General features: G+C 44.9%; 1 protein-coding gene and 1 long non-coding RNA gene across 4 annotated transcripts in view; one reads left to right on the top strand and one right to left on the bottom strand.

The window, feature by feature from the left end:
- Window positions 1-9,470: 9,470 nt before the first annotated feature.
- Window positions 9,471-22,003, bottom strand: LOC134355838 (uncharacterized). Its single transcript, XR_010020211.1, has 3 exons — window positions 21,671-22,003; window positions 15,247-15,343; window positions 9,471-10,705 (listed from the first exon to the last, which is right to left on the bottom strand). It is a non-coding gene; the product is annotated as an uncharacterized LOC134355838 (long non-coding RNA).
- Window positions 21,096-24,052, top strand: part of homer2 (homer scaffold protein 2) — a 38,545-nt gene continuing 35,588 nt past the window's right edge. Inside the window, exon 1 of one of the 3 annotated variants that reach the window (XM_063066336.1) lies at window positions 21,096-21,366. In XM_063066336.1, coding sequence (XP_062922406.1) covers window positions 21,362-21,366 — 5 coding nt within the window. In that variant the 5' untranslated portion in view covers window positions 21,096-21,361. The remainder of the gene's footprint in view (window positions 21,367-24,052) is intronic. The other 2 variants (XM_063066334.1, XM_063066335.1) reach the window with 2 other exon arrangements.

Genomic DNA, 24,052 nt, shown 5'->3' with positions numbered 1-24,052 from the left:
TCCTGTGTTTTCACTCTGTTCCGCTTTGACGGAGCGGGCCAATGCTTCTCCCTGCCTTGGTAGAAGTTAGAGGGTCACAGAGGTGTACAGTGTGGAAACAGGCCTTTTGGCCCAACTCACACCCATACTGACAGAAGTGCCGACCTAAACTCATCTCATTTGCCTGTTCCTCAAAACCTTTCCTATTCAAGTCACAGTTCAAATATATTTTTAGATTTGTAGTTGTTCAGCTCATTCCATATACCCACCATCCTCTGTGTAAAAAATGTGGTGTCCTTATCGCAGGACAACCAGAAACTCACACAATACTCTGTGAGTGTTATCTAAACACCATCTTCCATACCTGTAACATGATGCCCCAGCTCCTGTACTCAATTTATTGACCATTGAACAAAACCATGACAAACACCTTCCTCACCACCTTGTCTATTTGCACACAGCTTCCCAAACAATCTCAACCTACCCTTTTTTTGCTCCATAGCCATCTCTCTGACTCTACAGCCATCTCTGGATCGTCAAAGGCACGTACGTCATTTGACTCATTGATGACAGCTCCCCCTTCAATACCATAATTCCAAGCAAACTCATCTCCAAACTCCTAGACCTGGTACTCAACAGCTCCTTTTACAGCTGGATCCTTGACTTCATGATAAACAGACCATAGGTAGCAACACCTCCTCCACAAATTTCCCACAGGGCTGTGTCCTCAGCCCCTACTCCACTTCCTATATACACATGACCGTGTGGTCAGATTCTTCTGTAACTCCCCACTACAAGCTTGTAGATGACACCACTGTAGTGGGCTGATTCTCAAATAACAACAAGTCTGAGTGCACGAAGGACACAGAGACCCTAGTGACCCTGAATGTCAGCAAAACAGAAGAGCCAGCCGTTCATTTCCAAAAGGGGGTGGAGCACAAGCACCTGTCTATATCAACAGTGCTGAGTGGAAGCTTCGAGTTAGGAATGAATATCACCAATATTCCTGGTCCGACCATGTAGATGCCATTGGCCAAGAGAGCACCCCAGTGTTTCTACTTTCTCAGAAGTCAAAGAAAATCCTCGGCAGTGATTAGAAACGTACCCATAGAAAACATCCTATCCTGATACAATACAGTTTGGTATGGCACTGCTCCTCAAGACCTCAGGAAACTGCAGAGGCCTATGGACATGGCTCAGCACATCACGGAAACCGGCCTCCCTCCATGGACTCTGAGAGCACCCTCACTGCCTCGGTAAAGCAGTCAACATAACCAAAGACCCCCACCCATCCCCAGACGTTCTCTTTTCTACTGCCCACATCAAGCGGAAGATACAAAACCCTGAAAGCACATACCACCAGGCTCAAGGACAGCTTCTATAGTTTGATATTATAAGATTATTAGAGATCTGGTATGATGAGATGGGTCTCTTGATCTCACAATCTATCTCATCATGGTCTTGTCTGCCTGCACTGCACTTCCTCTGCAACTGTAATACTCTGCATTCTGATATTATTTTACCCCTTGAATTACCAATAATTCCTATGAATAGCATCCAAAACAAACATTTATAATTGTAGCAACACACACAAAATGCTAGAGGAACTCAGCAGGCCAGGCAGCATCGATCAAAAAGAGTACAGTTGATGTTTTGGGCTGAGACCCTTCAAATCTGGTACGAGAAGGCCATAGAAGATAGGGAAGGGGGAGGAGCACCAGAGGGAGGTGATGGACAGGTAAGGAGATAAGCTGAGAGAGGGAAAAGGGAAATAGGAATGGTGATGGGGGAGGGGTGCAATTACCAGAAGTTCAAGAAATAGATGTTCATGCCATCAGTTTGCAGGCTACCCAGACAGTGTTGCTCCCCCACCCTGAGTTTGGCCTTATCGCAACAGTAGAGCAGGCCACAGACAGATATGTCGGAATGGGAAGTGGAATGAAAATGGGAGGCCACTGGAAGCATAGGTGCTCAGCGAAGCGGTCTCCCAGTCTACGCCAGGTCTCACTGATATACAGGAGGCCACACTGAGAGCACCGAACATAGTAAATGACTCCAACAGACTCACAGGGGAAGTGTCGTCTCACCTGGAAGGACTGTTTGGGGCCTTGAATGGTGTGAGAGAGGAGGTGCAGGGGCAGGTTTGGCACTTGTTCCGCTTGCAAGGATAAGTGATGGGAGGAAGATCAGTGGGGAGGAACGACTGGACAAGGAAGTTGCATAGGGAGCAAACCCTGTGCAAAGCAAAAAGTGGCGGGGGGGGGGAAGGTGTGCTTGGTGGTGGGATCCCATTGGAGATGGTGGAAGATATGGAGAATTACACGCTGGATGCTGAACCCGGTAGGGTGTAGGTGAGGAAAAGAGGAGACTTATCTCTGGTGGGGTGGTGGGAGGATGGGTTGAGGGCAGATGTGGATGAAATGGAAGAGGTGCAGTTGAGGGCAGCATTGATGGTGGAGGAAACGTCAACTATACTCTTTTCCATAGATGCTGCGTGGCCTGCTGAGTTCCTTCAGCATTTTGTGTGTGTGTTGCTTGGATTTCCAGCATCTGCAGATTTTCTCTTTGTGATTTATAATTGTGCCTTAGTACACGTAACATGAATAGACCAGTTACCATTTACCAGTCTAACCTTCCAGACTAGCTTACCATGCAGGACCTCATTAAACAGCGTTGCCAAATCCATGTTAAATATGTCTACTGTCCTGTGTCCATCAATTTTCTTGGTCACTCTTCAAAAACCTCAAGTCAAATTTATGATATGATTTCTCACCTCCTTTTTCTTGATCTGAGCCCCAGTCGCCCCCAGGAATACCTTTTTGAAGTTCTGCCATGATATTCTTTCTTTCCTTTCTTCCCTCTACCTCCTGTAGTATCTCTACCGCAGAATGCAGAGCTGACGGTTCTGAACCTGCTGTAGTGCCCCAATCCCAGCTGTGTACCTGTGAAGCTGCTGGCTGAGCCCACTAGGGTTATGCAATGAACTGGAATTGATTGGAGAACTTAAGGAAAAAGAACCCTTGGGGGAAAGTAATCATAATATGATCAAATTCACACTGAAATTTGAGAAGGAGAAGCTAAACTCCATAAGACCATAAGATATAGGAGCAGAATTAGGCCATTTGGCCCATCGAGTCTGCTCCACCATTCAATCATGGCTGATTCTTTTTTTCCTCCTCCTCAACCCCATTTCCCGGCCTTCTCCCTGTAACCTTTGATGACATGTCCAATCAAGAAGCTATCAATCTCTCCCTTAGATACAGCCAACGACCTGGCCTCCACAACTGCATGCAGCAACAGATTCACCACCCTCTGGCTAAAAAAAAATTCTCAGCATCTCTGATTTGAATGGACGCCCCTCTATCCTGAGGCTGTGCCCTCTTGTCCTAGACTCTCTGACCATGGGAAACATCCTTTCCACATCTACTCTGTCTAGTCCTTTCAACATTTGAAAGGTTTCAATGAGATCCCCCCTCATCCTTCTAAATTCCAGAGAGTACAGCCCCAGAGCCATCAAACGTTCCTCGTCTGAAAGATCATTTCTAGTGCCACCACAATCTCTAACACTACCTCTTTCAGAACCCTGGGATGCAGTTCATCTGGTCCGGGTGACTTATGTACCTTTAGATCTTTCAGCTTTTTAACATCTTCTCCCTCGTAATAGCAACTGCACCCACTTCTCTTCCTTCACACACTAACATCTGGCACACAGTGAAGACGGATGCAAAATACTCATTTAGTTCATCTGCCATCTCCTTGCTCCTGTTATTATTTCTCCTGCCTCATTTTCTAGTGGTTCTATATCCACTCTCATCTCTCTTTTACTTTTTACATACCTGAAAAAGCTTTCACTATCTACGAGGGGTGATTGATAAGTTTGTGGCCTAAGGTAGAAGGAGTCAATTTTAGAAAACCTAGCACATTTATTTTTCCAACATTTACACACTTAGTCCAGCGGTCGTGGAGCATACGGATTCCTTCTTTGTAGAAGTCAGCGTCTTGGACCTCCAGAAGTGGTCCACAGCAAGGAGATGAGGAGAAACTTCAAACTTTCTGCATTTTCACTCAAAGAGTTGAACTGCATGTGCATGTAACGAGAGCTGTTTAATTCATCTCTTTCTACCTTAGGCCACAAACTTATCAATCACCCCTGCTGTGGACCACTTCTACAAAGAAGGGATCCGTATACTCCACGACTGCTGGACTAGGTGTGTACATGTAGGAGGGAACTATGTTGAAAAATAAATATGCTAGGTTTTCTAAAATTGACTCATTCTACCTTAGGCCATGAACTTATCATTCACCCCTCATACTTTGATATTATTTAAACGCAAACAACAGGAATTCTGCAGATGCTGGAAATTCAAGCAACACACATAAAAGTTGCTGTTGAACGCAGCAGGCCAGGCAGCATCTCTAGGAAGAGGTGCAGTCGACGTTTCAGGCCGAGACCTGACGAAGGGTCTCGGCCTGAAACGTCGACTGCACCTCTTCCTAGAGATGCTGCCTGGCCTGCTGCGTTCACCAGCAACTTTTATGTGTGTTGCTTTGATATTATTTGCCAGCTTGCTTTCATATTTCATCTTTTCTCTTCTAATTCTTTTAGTTGCTCTCTGTAAGTCTTTAAAAACCTCCCAATCCTCTATCTTGTCACTAATTTTTGCTCTGTTGTACCCCCTCTTTTGTTTTTACATTAGCTTTGACTTCCCTTGTCAGCCACAGTTGTACTATTTTGCCATTTGAGTATTTCTTCACTTTTTGAATACACATGTCCTGCATCCTTCTCATTTTTCCCAGAAGCTCACACCATTGTGGCTCTGCTGACATCCCTGCCAGCATCTCCTTCCAATTTACTTTAGCCAACTCCTCTCTCATACCACTGTAATTTCTTTTACTCCACAGAAATACTGCTATATCAGACTTTACTTTCTCCCTATCAAATTTCAGGTTGAACTCAATCATATTGTGATCACTGGCTCCTAAGGATTCTTTTACCTTAAGCTCCATAATCGCCTCTGGTTCATTACATAACACCCAATCCAGAATAGCTGATCCCCTAGTAGGCTCAACGGTAGATTGCTCTAAAAAGCTATTTCTTAGGCATTCAACAAACTCACTCTCTTGAGATCCATTACCAACCTGATTTTCCCAATCGACCTGCATGTTAAAATCTCTCATGACTATCATGACATTGCCCTTTTGACATGCCATTTCCTGTTGTAGTCTATGATCCATATCCTAACCACTGTTGGGAGGCCTGTTTATAACTGCCATCAGGGTACTTTTACCCTTGCAGTTTCTTAACTCAACCCACAAGGATTCAACATCTTCCAATCCTATGTCACATCTCTCTACTGATTTGATGCCTTTCTTTACCAGCAGAGCCAAGCCAACCCCTCTGCTTACCTTCCTATCCCTCCGATACAATGTGTAACCTTGGACATTCAGCTCCCAATTACAACCATCCTTCAACCTCGATTCAGTAATGGCCATAACATCATACCTGGCAAACTGTAATAGTACAGCAAGATCATCCACATTATTACTTACACTCCACGCATTGAGATACAGCACCTTGAGTACCATATTCACTACCCTTTTTGATTTTGCATCCCTAATGTACTGATACTCACCCTGTTGGCTGTGACTATGTCCCATCGCCTTCCTGCCCTTCCTGACAGCCTGACTGCATGCTATCTTTACTTTTTTACCATCTCCCCTATGCTGAGTCCCATCACTCAGGTTCCCAGCCCCTTGCCAAATTAGTTTAAACCTTCCCTAACAGCTCTAACAAACCTGCTCGCAAGAATATTTGTCTCCCTCAAGTTCAAATGGATCAGAATTACAGTGGAGTGAATGGAATTACAGAGACATGAGTGAGGAGTTGGCCAGAATTGATAGGAAAAGAACACTGACAAGAATGACAAGCAGAGCATCAATGGCTGGAATTTCTGGAAGCAATTCAGAAGGCACAGGATATATACATCCTGAAGGTGAAGTAGTATTCCAAAGGAAAGATGATACCACTGTAGCTGACAAGAGAAGTCAAAAGCGAACATAAAAGCAAAAGAGAGGGCATATAATAGAGCAAAAATTAGTGGGAAGTTAGAGGATCGGGAAGCTTTTAAAATTCAACAGAAGGAAACTAAAAAGTCATTACAATGTTAAAGATGGAATAGAAAAGTAAGCTAGCCAATAATGTTGAAGAGGATACCAAAAGTTTCTTCAGATTCATAAAGTGTAAAAGAGGCTAGAGTGGATATCAGGAAGCTGGAAAACGATGCTGGCGAGGTAGTCAAGGAGGGAAGGAAATGGATGAACTGAAAAAGTATTTTGCATCAGTCTTCACTGTGGAAAACACTAGTAGTATGCCAGACGTTTGAGAGCGTCAGCAGGCAGAAGTGTGTGAAGTTGTCGTTACTAGGGAGAAGATTCTTGGGAAACTGTAAGGTGTGAAGGTAGATAAGTCACCTGGACCAGATGGTGTCCACCCCAGAGTTCTGAAAGGTGTTGCTGAAAAGATTGTGGGGGCATTAGTAATGATCTTTAAGAATCATTAGATTTCGGAATAGTTTTGGATGGTGGAATTGATGTCTTTGTTGCAAACTTTGCAGACGTTATGAAGATAGGTGGAGGGGCAGGTAGTTTTGAGGAAGTAGAGAGGCTACAGCAGGACGTAGATAAATTAGGAGAATGGGTAAAGAAGTGGCAGATGGAATACAGTGCCAGGAAGTGTATGGTCATGCACCTTGATAGAAGAAGATAGGGGTGGAGCTTAGGAGACGATGGCCCCTTAACAGCAACTCCTTTGCTTGCATCTTCGGAAACAACTCTATTTCTATTCTTAATATCTCTTTTTCCCTTTCAGGGTTCTTTTGAAGACCCTGACCTGGAGTTACACATTGACTTCAGTTCTTTGCCGGAATTGGGACCATCTCTCGGGGTCTCATGACTGGCCGCTATTCGATATACTGTACCAAGGTTGTGGCCTAGAAGACTTGAGCGCCTTTGGAGTTTTGGGATTTTGTGACTCTGGAGGTGGGCAGACTCGAGGTCGATGCCGCCGCCTGTTGTGTAGTGGGAATACACGGAAGATCGAAAGCAGCAAGCTGGCTGTGTGCCCGGAGACCCGAGTTCTTTGGCCACAGAGCTCGGAAAAAGCGACGCAACAGACTTTTAACGTGGTAAGTCAGCAAGTTGTTTGTTTTGTCACCCCTCTCTCTGTGAAACGGGGACACCTATTTTTTCCCTTATTAGGGAGAGAGGGAGCCTGGTGAACGAGTAGTCTCTGGGGTACTGCAAGTCTGGTCCAACATATTATTCGCTGTAACTTCCGCCACCTCCAATGGGATCCCACCACTAAGCACATCTTTCCCTCCCCCCCCCCCCGCTTTCCGCAGGGATCGCTCCCTACGCGACTCCCTTGTCCATTTGTTTCCCCCATCCCTTCCCACCGATCTCCCTCCTGGCACTTATCCTTGTAAGTGGAACAAGTGCTACACATGCCCTTACACTTCCTCCCTTACCACCATTCAGGGCCCCAGACAGTCCTTCCAGGTGAGGCAACACTTCACCTGTGAGTTGGCTGGGGTGATATACTGCGTCTGGTGCTCCCGATGTGGCCTTCTATATATTGGCGAGACCTGACGCAGGCTGGGAGACCGTTTCGCTAAACACCTACGCTCTGTCCGCCAGAGAAAGCAGGATCTCCCAGTGGCCACATATTTTAATTCCACATCCCATTCCCATTCTGATATGTCTATCCACGGCCTCCTCTACTGTAAAGATGAAGCCACACTCAGGTTGGAGGAACAACACCTTATATTCTGTCTGGATAGCCTCCAACCTGGTGGCATGAATATTGACTTCTCTAACTTCTGCTAATGCCCCACCTCCCCCTCGTACCCCATCCGTTACTTATTTATATACACACATTCTTTCTCTCTCTCTCGTCTTCCTCCCTCTGTCCCTCTGACTATACCCCTTGCCCATCCTCTGGGGTTCCCCCCCTCCCCCTTTTCCTTCTCCCTGGGCCTCCCGTCCCATGATCCTCTCATATCCCTTTTGCCAATCACCTGTCCAGCTCTTGGCTCCATCCCTCCCCCTCCTGTCTTCTCCTATCATTTTGGATCTCCCCCTCCTCCTCCCACTTTCAAATCTCTTACTAGCTTCTTCCTTCAGTTAGTCCTGACGAAGGGTCTCGGCCCGAAACGTCGACTGTACCTCTTCCTAGAGATGCTGCCTGGCCTGCTGCGTTCACCAGCAACTTTGATGTGTGTTGCTATGTCTTTATTGATGCTTTGCTGCATGCCTGAGTGCTCGATGGGGTTGCTGATGCTTTTTTTTGCTGGTGGGGGAGAGGGATCATTGCTTTGCTGCTGCTTACGCATGGGAGGGGAAGCTGAGGGGCTTTGGGGTTCTAACATTTGTTACATACCTCATGGATATCTTGTGACTGTCTTATGAGGATGATGTAATGGTCTTGCGGAGGTCACATGATGTTATTTTCCCGCCGATGTGAGGTCACGTGATGACATGTTCACCACGGGTATAAAAGTTTGTTTCTGTATTGTACAACTCTTGTTGTGGTTTCTCCACACAGATAGATTTTCCTCAACAGCTTGTCATAACCATAGAACTCGATTAGCCAGTCTGCCCTCAAATCTTTGGATCGGGATGATAAGACACATCTTTAACTGGGAAAGAGTGTATCTCCTAATTGAGTAGAGAGTCTAATTGAGTGGAAAGAAGCATCCATAATCAAAGTTCCTCACCATCCAGGCCATTCTCTTCCCTTACTCTTGCCATCAAGTAGAAGGTAAAGTTGCCCCAGGATTCGCACCACCATGTTCAAGAACAGTTACTACACCTCAACCATCAGTCTCCTGAACAAAAGGAGATAACTACACTAGTTCTATTTCTGGTGTTCTCACTTTAAGGACTTGTTATCTTGTTATTTCAAACTTGTTATTTAAATTGGTATTTATTTATGTTTGCACTTGTTTATTGTCCATTGATCCTGTTTCCAGTTACTGTGCTGAGTATGCCCCCAGGAAAAAGATTCTCAGGGTTGTATGTGGTGACGTGTATGTACTCTGATAATAAACTTTACTTTGAACTTTGAACTTTTTGAACTTAGAGACTACCCAAGGAAATTTCTCTATGTCAACCTTTAGGCACTTGTTCAGTCAGAGATAATATCTCCTGGCAGAAAAACACAATCTTCATCAGTTTAAAATTCTGTCCTTATGACAGCAAACTAGCTGCTAAATTTAGGCTGCAGCAGAATATGTTTGAATTTAATTGGTTCTCTACACACATTTGGTTCAGTACTTTGTGCTGAGTTGCTGCATAATTCGATGGACTGTGCACAGAGATTATAATCAGCAGTTTCTTACAAGCCCTACCAACTCATAACAGCTCTTAACAATTCAGTCTTTACAATGGAAATATCGGAAAACTCAGAATACATTTTATTGTCACAAAATAAATACAAAGACCACCAAGATGTATTTAACATTTCAGGTTTAAATGCTAAATTGCAGATTATCCATTGCTGAATTTGGGATGGTGACTGCCATTTGCTGTTCACTCATTCTGTCCAGATGATTTGTGTAAAAACCTCAAAGAATTTTCAGTTTCTCATTGCTACAGTCAGAAGTTCCCACCTGCTTCAAAAGAGCAACAATCATACCAGCATCCAAGAAGAGCAGGGTGAGCTGCCTTAATGACACTCACATCTACAGTGATGAAGTGCTTTGAGAAGTTGGTTATGGCTAAAATTAACTCCTTTCTCAGCAAGGACCTGGAACTACTGCAACTTGCCTATTGCCACAATAGGTCTATGGCAAATGCAATCTCATTGGTTCTTTATGTAGCCTTGGATCACCTGGACAATACAAATACCTATGTCAGGATGCTGTTTATTGACTACAGCTCAGCACTTAACACATTCATTCCTAGAGTTCTGATCAAAAGCTCCAGAACATAGGTCTCTGTACCTCCCTGTGCAACTGGATCCTTGACTTCCTAACTGGAAGACCACAGTCTGTACAGATCAGAAATAACATCTCAACCTCACTGACAATCAACACTGCTGCAGCTCAGGGATGTGTGCTTAGCCCACTGCTCTGCTCTCTCTGCACCCACGGCTATGTGGCTCGGCCCAGCTCAAAAGTCATCTATAAATTTGCTGACAATACAACTATTGTTGGCAGAGTTTCAGATGGTGACAAGAGTACATACAGGAGCGAGATAGATCAGCTAGTTGAGTGGCAACAACCTTGCATTCAGCATCAGTCAGACCAATGAACTGATTGGGGACTTCAGAGAGGGTAGTGCGAGGGAACACACACCAGTCTTTACAGAGGGATCAGATGTGGAAAGAATCAGAAATTTTAAGTTCCTGGTTGTCAATATCTCTGAGGATCTATCCTGGACCCAACATATCGATGCAGCTACAAAGCAAGCACGACAGAAGCTGTATTCCATTTGGAATTTGAGAAGATTTGGTATGTCACCAAAAACACTCAGAAATTTCTACAGATGTACTGTGGAGAGGATTTTAACTGTCTGCATCACTATCTGGTATTGGGTGGGAGGGTGCGACTACACAGGATTAAAATAAACTGCAGAGTTAGCTCCATCGTGGGCACTAGCCGCCACAGTATCCAGGACATCTTTAGAGCTGTTCTGCCATTCGTTTCTTTCTTGGATTCGTGGCTATCTGAAGAAGAAGAATTTCAGAGTTGTATAATTTGATAATAACTAAACCTTTACAGGACCAATGCCTCAAGAAGGTGGCATCCATCATTAAGGGCCCACATCACCCAGGTCATGCCTTGTTCTCATTGCTACCATCAGGAAGGAGGTACAGAAGCCTGAAGGCACACACTCAACGATTCAGGAACAGCTTCTTCCCCTCTGCCATCCGATTTATGAATGGATATTGAACCCACAAACGCTACCTCACTAATTTTTTATTTCTATCTTTGCACTACTTATCAAATGCCTTCAGAAAATGAAATAAAGTACCACACAAGAGTCTGCTTAACAAGATAAAATCCTATAGTGTTACAGGGAAGATACCGGTATGGATAGAGGAATGGCTGACAGAGAGGAGGAAGCCAACGGGAAAAAGGGGGCCTTTTCTGGTTGGCTGCCAGTGACTAGTGGTGTTCTTCATGGTCAGTATTAGGACCCCTGCTTTCCACATTGTTTGTCAGTGATTTAGATAATGGAATTAATGGTTTTGTAGCAAAGTTTGTGGATGACATGAAGATAGGTGGAGGGGTAGGTAGTGCTGAGGAAGCAGTGAGATTGCAGCAGAACTTCGACAAGTTGAAAGAGAGTCCAGAGGAGGTTCACGAGGATGATTCTGGGAATGAAAGGGTTAACATATTAGGAGCGGTTGGCAGCTGGGGTCTGTACTCAATGGAATTTAGAAGAATGGAGGGGGATCTCATTGAAACCTACCAAATGTTGAAAGGACTGAGAGGCAGGATTTATGAACATTTGGAGAGGTATAATATGATTAGGAATAGTCAGCGTGGCTTTGTCAAAGGCAGGTCATGCCTTACGAGCCTGATTGAATTTTTTGAGGATATGACTAAACACATTGATGAAGGAAGAGCAGTAGATGTAGTGTATATGGATTTCAGCAAGGCATTTGACAAGGTACCCCATGCAAGGCTTACTGGGAAAGTGAGGAGGCATGGGATCCAAGGGGACTTTGCTTTGTGGATCTGGAACTGGCTTGCCCACAGAAGGCAAAGAGTGGTTGTAGACGGGTCATATTCTGCATGGAGGTCGGTGACCAGTGGCGTGCTTCAGGGATCTGTTCTGGGACCTCTACTCTTCATGATTTTTATAAATGACCTGGATGAGGAAGTGGAGGGATGGGTTATTAAGTTTGCTGATGACACAAAGGTTAGGGTGTTGTGGATAGTGTGGAGGGCTGTCAGAGGTTACAGTGGGACATTGATAGGATGCAAAACTGGGCTGAGAAGTGGCAGATGGAGTTCAACCCAGGTAAGTGTGAACTGGTTCATTTTGGTAGGTCAAATATGATGGCAGAATATACTGTAGTATTAACGGTAAGACTCTTGGCAGGATCAGAGGGATCTTGGGGTCATAGGACACTAAAAGCAGCTGTGCAGGTTGACTGTGTGGTTAAGAAGGCATATGGTGCATTGGCCTTCATCAATTGTGGGATTGAGTTTAGGAGCCGAGAGGTAATGTTGCAGCTATATAGGACCCTGGTCAGACCTCATTTGGAGTACTGTGCTCAGTTCTGGTCACCTCACTACAGGAAGAATGTGGAAACCATAGAAAGGGTGCAAAGGAGATTTACAAGGATGTTGCCTGGATTGGGGTGCATGCCTTATGAGAAAAGGTTGAGTGAACTTGGCCTTTTCTCCTTGGAGCGACGGAGGATGAGCGGTGACTTGTTAGAGGTGAATAAGATGATGAGAGGCGTTGATCGTATGGATAGTCAGAGGCTTTTTCCCAGGGCTGAAATGGCTAGCATGAGAGGGCACAGTTTTAAGGTGCTTGGAAGTAGGTACAGAGATGTCAGGAGTAGGTTTTTTACGCAGGGAGAGGTGAATGCGTGGAATGGGCTGCCAGCGATAGTGGTGGAGGCTGATACAATAGGGTCTGTTAAGAGACTCCTAGATAGGTACATGGAGCTTAGAAAAATAGAGGGCTATGTGTAACCCTAGGTAATTTCTAAGGTAAGGACTTGTTCGGCACAACTTTGTGGGCCGAAGGGCCTGTATTGTGCTGCAGGTTTTCTATGTTTCTATGACTAGATAGGGTGGATGTGGAGTGGATGTTTCCAGTGATGGAGGTATCCAGAACTAGAGGACACAGCCTCAAAATTAAGGGGTGCCCTTTTAGACCAGAGGTATGAAGAATTTTTTTAGCCAGATAGTAATGAATCTGTGGAATTCTCTGCCACAGACTGTGGTGGAGGCGAAGTCAGTGGGTATATTTAAGGTGGAAATCGATAGTTTCCTGATCAGTCAGGGCATCAAAAGATATGGCGAGAAGGCAGGTGTATGGGGTTGAGTGGGACCTGGGATCAGCCATGATGGAATGGCGGAGCAAACTCAATGGGCTGAATGGCCTAATTCTGCTCCAATGTCTTATGGTCTAATTTAATTATTTAATGTACAGTATATACTTACTGTAATTCATGTTTTTTTTCTTTTATTATGTATTACATTGTACTGCTGCAGCAATGACAAGTTTCACAACGTGTGCCAGTGATATTAAACCTGATTCTGATTCTGACAACTCAAATACATCTGTTGAGCTGTAACTGGACTATAAGACAAAGGAGCAGAATTAGGTCATTCAGCCTGTTGAGTCTGCTCCGCCATTCAATCATGGCTGATCCTTTTTTTTACCTTCCTCGGTCCCTGATCCTTCCTCAGTCCTCAGTCCCCAGCCTCTCTCTGTAACCTTTGAGGCCTTATTCAATCAAGAACCAACAAGTTCTGCCTTAAATATACTCACCTACCTGGTTGCACAAATAGTCTGCACCTTTATTTCCATGACCAAAGTGCATGACCATGCATTTTCCAGCATTGTATTTCATTTGCCACTCTCTCTTCTCCTAATCCGTTTAAGTCCTCCTGCAGCCTACCTGTTTCTTCACCACTAACTGCCCCTCCACCAGTCTTCATATCATCTGCAACAAAGCCTTCTATTCCATCATCTAAATCACTGATATATAGCATAAAAAGAAGCAGTCCTAACCCTGACCCCTGTGGTTTCCTACCAATCAGACAATGCTCTAACCATACCAGTAAATTTCCTGTAATATGGGCTCTTAACTTGGTACACAGCCTCATGTGTGGCACCTTGTCAAAGACCTTCTAAAAGTCCAAATATACAACATCCACTGCATCCCCTTTATCTATCCTAGTGTAATCTCCTCAAAGAATTCCAACAGGTTTGTCAGACAAGATTTTCCCTTCAGGAAACCATGCTGACTTTGTCCTATCTTGCCCTGTTCAAGTACTCCATAACCTCACCCTTAACAATTGACTACAACATCTACCCAACCACTGGGGCCAGGCTAAGTCCTCTCGCACTACTATCCACTTTGATATTGTTTGCTAGCTTGCTTTCGTATTTCATCTTTACCCTCCTAATGATTTTTTAAGTTGTTTTCTGTATGGTTTTAAAAGCTTCCCAATCCTCTGTCTTCCCACTAATTTTTGCTTTGTTTTATGCCCTCTCTTTTGCTTTTACATTAGCTTTGACTCCTCTTGTCAGCCATGGTTGTACTATGTTGCATTTGAGTATTTCTTTGTTTCTGGAATACATCAGTCCAGCACCTTCCTCATTTTTCCCAGAAACTCACGCCATTGCTGCTCTGCTGTCATCCCTGCCAGCATCTCCTTCCAATTTACTTTGGACAACTTTAAACTCCCTAATCGCCTCCAGTTCATTACATAACACCCAATCCAGTATAGCTGATCCCTTGCTCTAAAAGCAACACACATAAAAGTTGCTGGTGAACGCAGCAGGCCAGGCAGCATCTGTAGGAAGAGGTGCAGTCGACGTTTCAGGCCGAGGGTCTCGGCCTGAAACGTCGACTGCACCTCTTCCTACAGATGCTGCCTGGCCTGCTGCGTTCACCAGCAACTTTTATGTGTGTTGCTTGAATTTCCAGCATCTGCAGAATTCCTGTTGTTCCTTGCTCTAAAAAGCCATTTTGTAGGCATTCAACAAACTCACTTTGTAAGATCCATCTCCAGTCTGATTTTCCCCAATTGACCTGCATGTTAAAATCTCCCATGACTATTATAACATTGCCCTTTTGTCAGGCCTTTTCTATTTCTCAATGTAATCTGTAGTCCACCTCCCAGCCACTGTTGGGAGGCCTGTATATAACTGCCATCAGGGTTCTTCTTGCAGATTCTTAACTCAACACACAAGGATTCAACATCTTCTGATCCTATGTCACATCTTTCTACTCATTTGATGCCATTCTTTACCAGGAGAGCTGCACCACCTCTCTGCCAACCTTCCTATCCCTCCGATACAACATGGAACCTTGGACATTCAGCTCCTGACTGCAACCATCCTTCAGCTACAATTCAGTGATGGCCACAAAATCATACCTAACAATCTGTAATAGTGTAACAAGATCATCCACCTTATTTCTTGTACTCTGTGCATTGAGATATAACACTTTGAGTACTGTATTTGCTATCCTTTTTGATTTTGTATTGCTAATGCACTGATACTCACCCTGCTGGCTGCAATCTTGTCCTATCATCTGCCTGCCCTTCCTGACAGTCTGACTGCATGCTATCTTTGCTCTGTGTGTTGGAGCAGGCTTGGGTATCTGCAGAAGGATAGGTGAAATCTAGATTAATTCAAGGACAATTGACCTCCCTGATAAGAACAGTGTGAAACTTTGGGATAAAAGTTCTACAGTTCCAGATTCTAAATTTCCAATACTGGGAAATTGAGGAAGGACTGACATTAATGGAAACAGATTCAGGAATGATGTCTGGGCATCTACATCTCACATTTATTGCATCAGTTACATAAACATTTCAGAATTTCTTTAAAGTTTTCCATTCTCTGAGAGAGGAAACTTTTCATCTCTTGTTCCATTATCTAAAACTATGTGTAGTTTATCTACCTACCCCCTGTTAATCAACCTTGGGATCTTAAATGTTTCATTGAGATCAGTGCTCATTCTTTTAAACTTCAGTGGATTCAGCAACCTGATGAACTGTTGCTCCTAAGCACATAGAAGCATTGAAGTGTATACCAAGGGAGACAGGAGTGATATTACTCCTCATCTCCCAACCTCAGCCTTGCAGCTCTTGTCTCTTCAGCTTCCCAACCAACAGTTGCTTAAACATGACAAGAATTTTTGTCCCAGTCTCCCAACAAACAATTCAGTCAACACACGCAAAATGCTGGAGGAACTCAGCAGGCCAGGCAGCATCTATGGAAAAAAACAGTCGACATTTCGGGCTGAAACCCTTCGGCAGGACTGGAGAAAAAATGCTGAGGAGTAGGTTTGGAAGGTGGTGGGAGGGGAGAGAGAAACACCAGGTGATACATGAAACTTGGAAGGGGAGGGATGAAGCAAAGAGCTAGGAAGTTGATAGGTGAAAGAGACAGAAGGCCATGGAAGAAAGAGAAAAGGGAAAGGGGAGGAGCACCAGAGGGAGGTGATGGGCAGGCAAGGAGGTAACATGAGAGAGGGGAAAGGGGATGGGAAATGGTGAAGGGGGGTGGGGAAGACATTACTGGAAATTTGAGAAATCGATGTTGATGTCATCAGGTTGGAGGCTGCCCAAACGGAATATGAGGTGTTGTTCCTCCAACCTAAGTGTGGCCTCATCACGACAGTGGAGGAGGTCATGAATGGACATATCGGAATGGGATGAGAAGTGGAATTAAAATGGGTGGCCATTGGGCGATCCGGCTTGTTCTGGCAGAATTCAGTCAAACTGCTAACCTCTTCCCCCTTTTTATTAAGTCTGTGGTGCCTAAATTCAGGCCCACAAAATGAAATTAGTCCCTCTATCTACTTTTAAAAATTTCATAATTTCGTATTCCTTGATTTTATATTCCTTCAGCTGCTGTGTCACAAAAGAAGCCCCCCAGTGTAACAATATGACCATTAGCATCTGCTTGGTCACTACAATTACTGCATCTGCTCAATTGCAGCAGTTTCTCTCATTCTGCCACATCCTGCCCTGTGACTCACTCTCGCTATCTTTCAGTTGGTGTATTCTGCCTCTTAAGAACAGTGCTGTCATCTTCGGTAACACTGGATTGATGCAGGTTTCTCACCTGGCCTGGCTGGAGTCTGAACTTTCTGTATACTAGTTCCCCTTGAGTGCGAACTTCACCTGATCTTGTCTCAAAATCAAGGGAGTGATCAAAGTATTATGGTGGATAGTTCCTATAATCCGCAGTAAGATCCCACATGTGTTCAGTGTGGGGTTAGTTTTAAAGGTAGTATATCAGTTTTTAAAGATGGAACTGTGTTTGGATGGTTTGAGGGAAGGAATTAATTCAATTTTTTAGAGCTTTTTATTCAATGCTTCATGGAGAGATGTATTGAAAAAAGGTAAAAATTAAAAAGCTCAGGGGCTTTGAAGAGGATATATTAGAAAGGTTTCTGTTTGAGTTGCTCATTCTTGCTGTATATCTGATCAGAAATGAAATCTTGCCATTTTTCCAACACCAGCTACTGTGCCTCCATGATTCTGATATGTGAGTGGGCGAGAGAATGTCTCAGAGAGAGCAGTGGGAATCCCAGTGAAGAGAACAATGTTTATTGTTAATTATATACAAGCTGAAAACAAAAGATTTACTTTCATTAAAAGGCTGAGATACACTGTGAAGGATTTCAGCTTTGTGTTTGTGGAGTGAGCCATGCCTGGATGGGAAGTGGGTGGGTGATCTGAATCAGTAAGACAGATGCTGTTTTTGAATATGTGCTGGTGGTGGGTGCAGTGCATGGCTGGGATTTTATTAACCCTCTGTGGTAAATCACAATCAAATGGACTATGTTGTATGCGAGTAACAGTGAGATATGGATGTACATTTGACCACCGATTATGTTTCCTTTCTTTTCTCAGAATCTCACTTTCCTGAATCACTTGTGTTGGGAGGGTCACAGTCCCAGGACAACTTCATGGAATTCAGCAGAATTATTACATGGCCTTCATTGGTGACCTAACAGTTCAGTCTCTGACTGGAAAATATTTGTTGCACCTGAGATCAAACATAAAAATTCAAAAAGCTGTTCTTTCCAGCACCTTATATAGTGCAGTTTCTTCAAAGCACTTTGCACACAATAGAAGATATCTGAGTGTAGGAAACAAGCCAGTGATTGTGCAGTGAGATTTGGACCAGACAATCTACTTTAAGGCACATCTGGAGGATATTCATTCAACTAAATGGAGCCCAAGGAACCTCTCAGCTCACCTAAGGTTAGATGGACTTTGATGTTCAGCTGATCTGAACAATTACAGCTGTTCAGCCCAGCAATGGTCCCATTTACTGTATTGCTTGGGGAATTGACAAACCACCCCTCCTGCCATTCCCGTCGCGCAAAGACCAGCCATTGAGTTCAATCAGAGGACCCCATCCTGGTGCAACAGTTCACACTGAGCCACTAATGACTGGCTGTGCTTCAGCAAACACAGTTCACCTCCCTGGCGTGTCAGTTCTGGCACCAATCTTACTGCTGAGAGTTCCAGACCCAACCCAAGAAATGACTGGAACATTAAACCCCAGCTACTCTCCCTGTTACACTCATAGAACATAGAACAGTACAGCCCAGTACAGGCCCCTCAACCCACAATGTTGTGCTTACATTTTAACCTACTCCAAGATCAATCTAATCCCTCCCCTCCACATAGTCCTCCATTTTTCTATCATCCATGTACCCATCTAAGAGTGTCCCTAATGTATCTTATTCTACCACCACACCTGGCATCTACCACTTTCTGGCTTAAAAAATCTACCTTTGACATCCCCCCCTATCCATTTCTCCAATCACCTTAAAGTAATGACCTCCTGGCATTAGCCATTTTCACTCTGGGAAGAAGTCTCTAGCTATCCAATCTATCTTTGCCTCTTATACACCTTTATCAAGTCACCTTTCATCTTTCTTATCACAAAGAGAAAAACCCTAGTTCACTCAACCTGTCCCGATAAAATATGCTCTCTAATCCAGGCAACTTCCTGGCAAATTTCCTCTGCACTCTCTCAAAAGCTTCCACTTGCTTCCTTTAATGAGGTGACCAGAACTGAGTACAACATTCCAGATGTGGTCTGACCAGGGTTTTATAGAGCTACAACATTAACTCATGGCTCCCTGACTAATGAAAGCCAACACTCTTAAGGGATCTATGGATGTGAACCCCAAGATCCTTCTGTTCCTCCAAACTAAAATAAATCTGCCATTAACCCTATATTCTGCCTTCAAATTCAACCTTCAAAAGTGAATCACTTCACATATTATAAGATTGAATTCCATCTGTCACTTCTCAGCTCAACTCTGCATCCTGTCAATGTCCTATTGTAACCTATAGCACTATCCACAACTCCATCAACCTTGTGTCATCTGAAAACTTACTAACCCACCCTTCCATTTCCTCATCCAAGTATTTTATAATAATCACAAAGAGCAGGGGTTCCAGAACAGATCCCTGTGGAACATCACTGGTCAGAATACACTCCATCTACAACCTGGCCTTCTATGACCAACCCAATCCTGTATCTACACAGCCAAGTTTCCTTGGATCCTATGCCTCCTGGCTTTCTGAATGAGCTTATCATCAGGAAACTTATCGAATACCTTACTAGAATCCTTATATATCAACTGTTCTGCCTTCACTTATGTGCTTTGCCACATCCTCAAATAATTCAATCAGGCTCATGAGACATGATCTGCCCCTCACAATGCTTTTCCAAAGTCTGATGAGTTTTATCTCCAAGAATTCTCCAATAGTTTGCCCACCACTGACATAGGGCTCACTGGTCTATAAGTCATCCAAACATCTGGAATATCTTGAAAATAGTCAAACAATATAACAAAGTAATTGTACCAAACAAAATGATTATTAACATTGTAAAAATTGCTTATAAAGTTCTACAGAAGAACAATTCTGCAGTCCCACAGCCAAGTCTCAGCCCACAACCCTGCATGTTTGTTCTTTTCAGATAATCAGTTCCGCTTTGAACATTACGATTGAATCAGCATCCACAACTTCTCCAGTGGGTTGCATTCGAGACTCTGAACACTTCATGCAAAGATTTTCTCCAACTTCGTTCTCTGTTTCCTGGTTCTTGTTTTCTCCATCAATGTCTCAGTGTCTCTTTCTGTTGATACCTGTCTGGACTTTGAATTCCTCTATCAGATCCCCTTACAATCTTTGCTTCTCTGAGGAGAACCTGCCCAGTTTTCCAATTTATCCACTTAACTGAAGTTCCTCAAATCTGGAATAATTTCAGTAAATCTCTTCTGCACTCTCTCTAAAGCCTTCCTAACTTTCCTAAGGTGTGGTGCACAGATCTGCACACAGTCCTCCAGGGGTGACCAAACCAGAGTTTATAATCAGTACCTTTCGCTCTTGTGTCTTTATTAAACACACATTATCCTATATACATTTTTTAGCTTCTTCATCAACCCAGCCAACCCTTTCCAGATTTCATTGCTCTTTTTGAGACCTCTTTGCTCTTGTACCTCTTTTTGAATTGTCCTTCTGGTTTATACTGCCTGATCTCATTCTTCCTACCAAGTGGAATATTTCTTAGCATAAAATGTACAGCATAACAGGCCCTTTGGTGCATCACATCCAGGCTGATCTCTTTGTCCACTTGCTTGTTTTAGGGTTGTATTACTCTATGCCTTCATTGTTTAAACATAATAACTGTATCTGACAGCATCACATCCTCTGGCAGTGACCGTGTAAAATATCTTACTACTCAGACGGGTCCCCTTTAAGACCCCTTGCTTTCACCTTAAATCTCTGCTCCCTTGTTTTCTTTTAACATCCCTACCCATGCCCCCACCCTGCCCGCCACCTCCAAGCATTCCACAGGTAGATTTGAAACCGGAGCATGAAGTCATTAATGCGAAAAGCAGCAGACCCAGTCCCGTTCCTGCCCTCTGTACAAATTCTCCAAGCTCAGAAATCACCTTCCGCAACTCTGTCCGCTCCGCGTTGATGAATTAGTCACCTGTTCCCGTTATCTCACGAAATTCACTCAAAGTTCAGTTGTGTGGTGTCATTGAAACCGCATCAACTGCCTGCCCTCAACAATGTTCTATGGAACTTAGTTAAAATACTCTGTCTTTAGCTGGACACGACTTGCCTTTAGCAGATCAAAGCTGGTTTCTGAGGTGTGCTAGGGCAGGCAGTTAAGTAACATTAACGAATAAAATGCAGTGGTTGGGTGGGCGGAGGCAATGGCTGGATTGTGGGGTGCTGCGGTAGTTGGCTGAGTTGCCTCAGTTAGTTGGAGTGGTGGAGTAAGTCTGCATCGGTAACTAGGCTTTGGTTATTGCTAAATTCCATCAGTTAACGAGGAGCTGAGCTGCGGTAGTTGGACGGGTGTCGTGTGAGTTAGGTTTGAACTGCTGTCAGGATGAAGTGGTAGTTAGCTGGGTTGCAATAGTTAGTGGTAGTTAGACAGGTTACTGCGGTGGTTCAGCAGCCGCTCGGGGGCGCCTCCCCTCGCTCTGACTCGGAGCAGCCTCGGCGCTCCGGAGTTCAGTCGGGAGACGCGGTGCTGGAGCCGGAGCTCAGCGCTCGCCATGGCCCCGAGCAACTAAAGCTACCGGACCTTGAGAGAGAGGAGCAGCGGACATCGCCTGGCTATGGGGTGAGTTCTGGACTGCCGGACGACCATACTTTGTTGGAAAGGTGCTCTGGGAGCGAGCCGTCAGCACGCTGTCTCGACAGAAAATCCGGGCGGTGATGAGGGAGCGCCACATCGTCGGGGATGCAATGCTGAGGGAGCTATGCACTGTCAGAGGGGCTGTTCAGGGAGCACAGTACTGTAGGGGCGCTTCACCGTAGGATGGGACGGGGTTCAGGGAGATCCACATTCTCGGGGCGCGATACTGAATGAGTGACTATCGAGGGAGCGCCGCACTGCGAGGAGTCCTGAGCCGCAGACACTTTACCAAGTTCCACTCGCTCCGACTCTGCATCTGCGAGCCGACACCATGTCTGAAGATGCCTTGTACCGGCGCTCGGGGTTTCTGAAGATATCACTGGCGTGACATCACATAATTATATCTCAGGAGCTGCTAAAAATATTCTCCGCGCTGCGCTGACATTTTCCAGCTCCCAGCTTCTGTCTCTCCAGCTGTGAATTATAAAACAGAGACAACCAAATATTACGTTGAAGACAGGGCATGTCTTAGACCGTGTATCACACAGCCAGGTCTGAAAAGTGTTAAATCTGGTTAGGCTGTGACCTGACTTCACTCCATGGGATGCCCCACCTCAGAGAAAAGCAGATTATTCCCCCTCTAGTGCTGACGGGATGCCCAGGAACATCCCGTCTGTCCCTTCCCAATCCCTTTCCTTGAATCTCAGCGGGAACCGCCGCCGGTATTTGTAAACTGGTGGAAAGCTGATTTTGAGTGTGTTGGTAATTCGGAATGAGTCAGAAATAGATTATGAACCCACGGGGCAGCATTTGTTTCATCCCCTTTGCTTGTTTGCTGCCGTACGCTGGATTCTGAAGCGGAGGTTTTAGTCTACTTTGAGGGTGAACAATGTCGTAATACATTAGAATGTTTGTTAGCCCAGTCTTTGCAGGAGGTAAACATCTGGCTGTTGGCAGAATAGCAGGAATCAGCTGAGCCATATTTGACCCTTTAACAAAAAACTGCGAGTGTCGGCGAGAAACTGTCACCAGGTCAGAGTCCACATTCCTCGGGCAATTTGCCCGGGTTCACCCCCGGCTGCTGGAGGAGGGCGGTTAATGATAAACTGTAGTGAGTGAGGGGAGGCAGAGCGAGCTCGGATGGGAGGTGGAAGTGGGAGGTCCCCGCGAGGGGCGCTGAGGTCGGGGTTCTACGGGGAAGGGGAGGCAAATGAGTGTGTCCCCCAAGAGGAGATAAGGTACTGCAGGCGTCGGAGGAGAGACGGTTCCTCGGGGAAGGGGAAATCCCCACGTTCACTGCTCGGTGGGTGGGCTCCCCCGTGTCCCGGGAATCCATGGTTTGTTTGAACTCCCCGAAACCCGAAAGTGTCGGAGTGGAGACCAAGATATTCCATGTTTTCCGTAATCCCGGTCTTGGCTGAGGTTGGGTCTGAGGATTGTGTGTCACTTCTTCCCTCGCCCCTTCACTGATCATCGGCAATTGACCCATCGACCACCGATGTGTCATTTCTCTGACCCAGCCATCGATCGATTCCTCGCCTTTACAGGCTGGGCTCTCTGTGCTTGTGGGCTTTTTACTTAAAGCGAGGCCTCTAATGATCCGTTAATTCCACTTGCTTCACAGTCGGCGTTTCCATCAATTGTCCCCATACACAGGACATTCCAAACAATTCAACAGCATCTACTTCAGATTAACTCTTTGTGTCTAGAGATGGGGAAGGGAATATCCTCCCCACTACCCCAGAAGCTCTGACCTTTGTTGTATAACCTCACTCCGAATGAAATATCAGAGAAAGATCTTGTTAAATTTAATGACATTCTTTGGATTGGCAGTAGCGAACAATCTGCAGGAGGAATTCAACGGGTCGGGCAGCATCTGTGGTGGGGAGGGGGAATTCCTTTCCTCGAAAAAAATCAAAGTGTAGACAGAGTCCATGAAGCAAAGACTGGTTTCCATGTTGTGCTGAACTGTGAGTCAGACAGAGCAGTTGCCAACTAGGCCGTGACGCATCCAGATAGGATGCTTTCTATGGTGTACTGTATTGATTTACAAATCGGTAAGAGTTGATGGGGAAGGTGTCTTTAACCTCCTGAGGAAGTAGGGCTGTGAGCTCTCTTGTCTGTGGTGTTCGCACATCTGGACCCAGAGAGGCTATTGAGGAGTGGAGGTGCTGGTGAGCTCTCTTGGCCCATTACATCAACATGGTTGAACCAGTTGGTAAGATATTCACACTCAGGAACTTGAGGCTCTCAACCCGGTTGATTTAAGCACTGGTGCACAGCTACAATGAAAAACTTGCTGAAACATTACCGGCGTATAGGCCGTAAGACCATAAAATTTGGAGCAGGATTAGGTCATTAGGTCATTTGGCCCATCGAGGCTGCGCCACCATTTCATCATGGCTGATCCAATTTTCCTCTCAGCCCCAGTCTCCTGCCTTCTCCCCGAATCCCTTCATGTCCTGACTAATCAAGAAACTATCAACCTCTGCCATAAGACTTGGCCTCCACAGCGGCCTGTGGCAAAAAAAAATCCACAGACTCACCACTCTCTGGCTAAAGAAATTCCTCCTGATCTCCGTTCAAAAAGGACGCCCCTCTATTCTGAGGCTGTGTTCTCTAGTCGTACACTCTCCCCATATGAAGCATCCCCTCCACATCCGCTCTATCA

The sequence above is a fragment of the Mobula hypostoma genome, chromosome 13 (assembly GCF_963921235.1).
Source record: "Mobula hypostoma chromosome 13, sMobHyp1.1, whole genome shotgun sequence".
Lineage (NCBI taxonomy): Eukaryota > Metazoa > Chordata > Chondrichthyes > Myliobatiformes > Myliobatidae > Mobula > Mobula hypostoma.
Note: the sequence above shows the minus strand (reverse complement) of the source record. Positions and strands in the feature narration are given on the sequence as shown.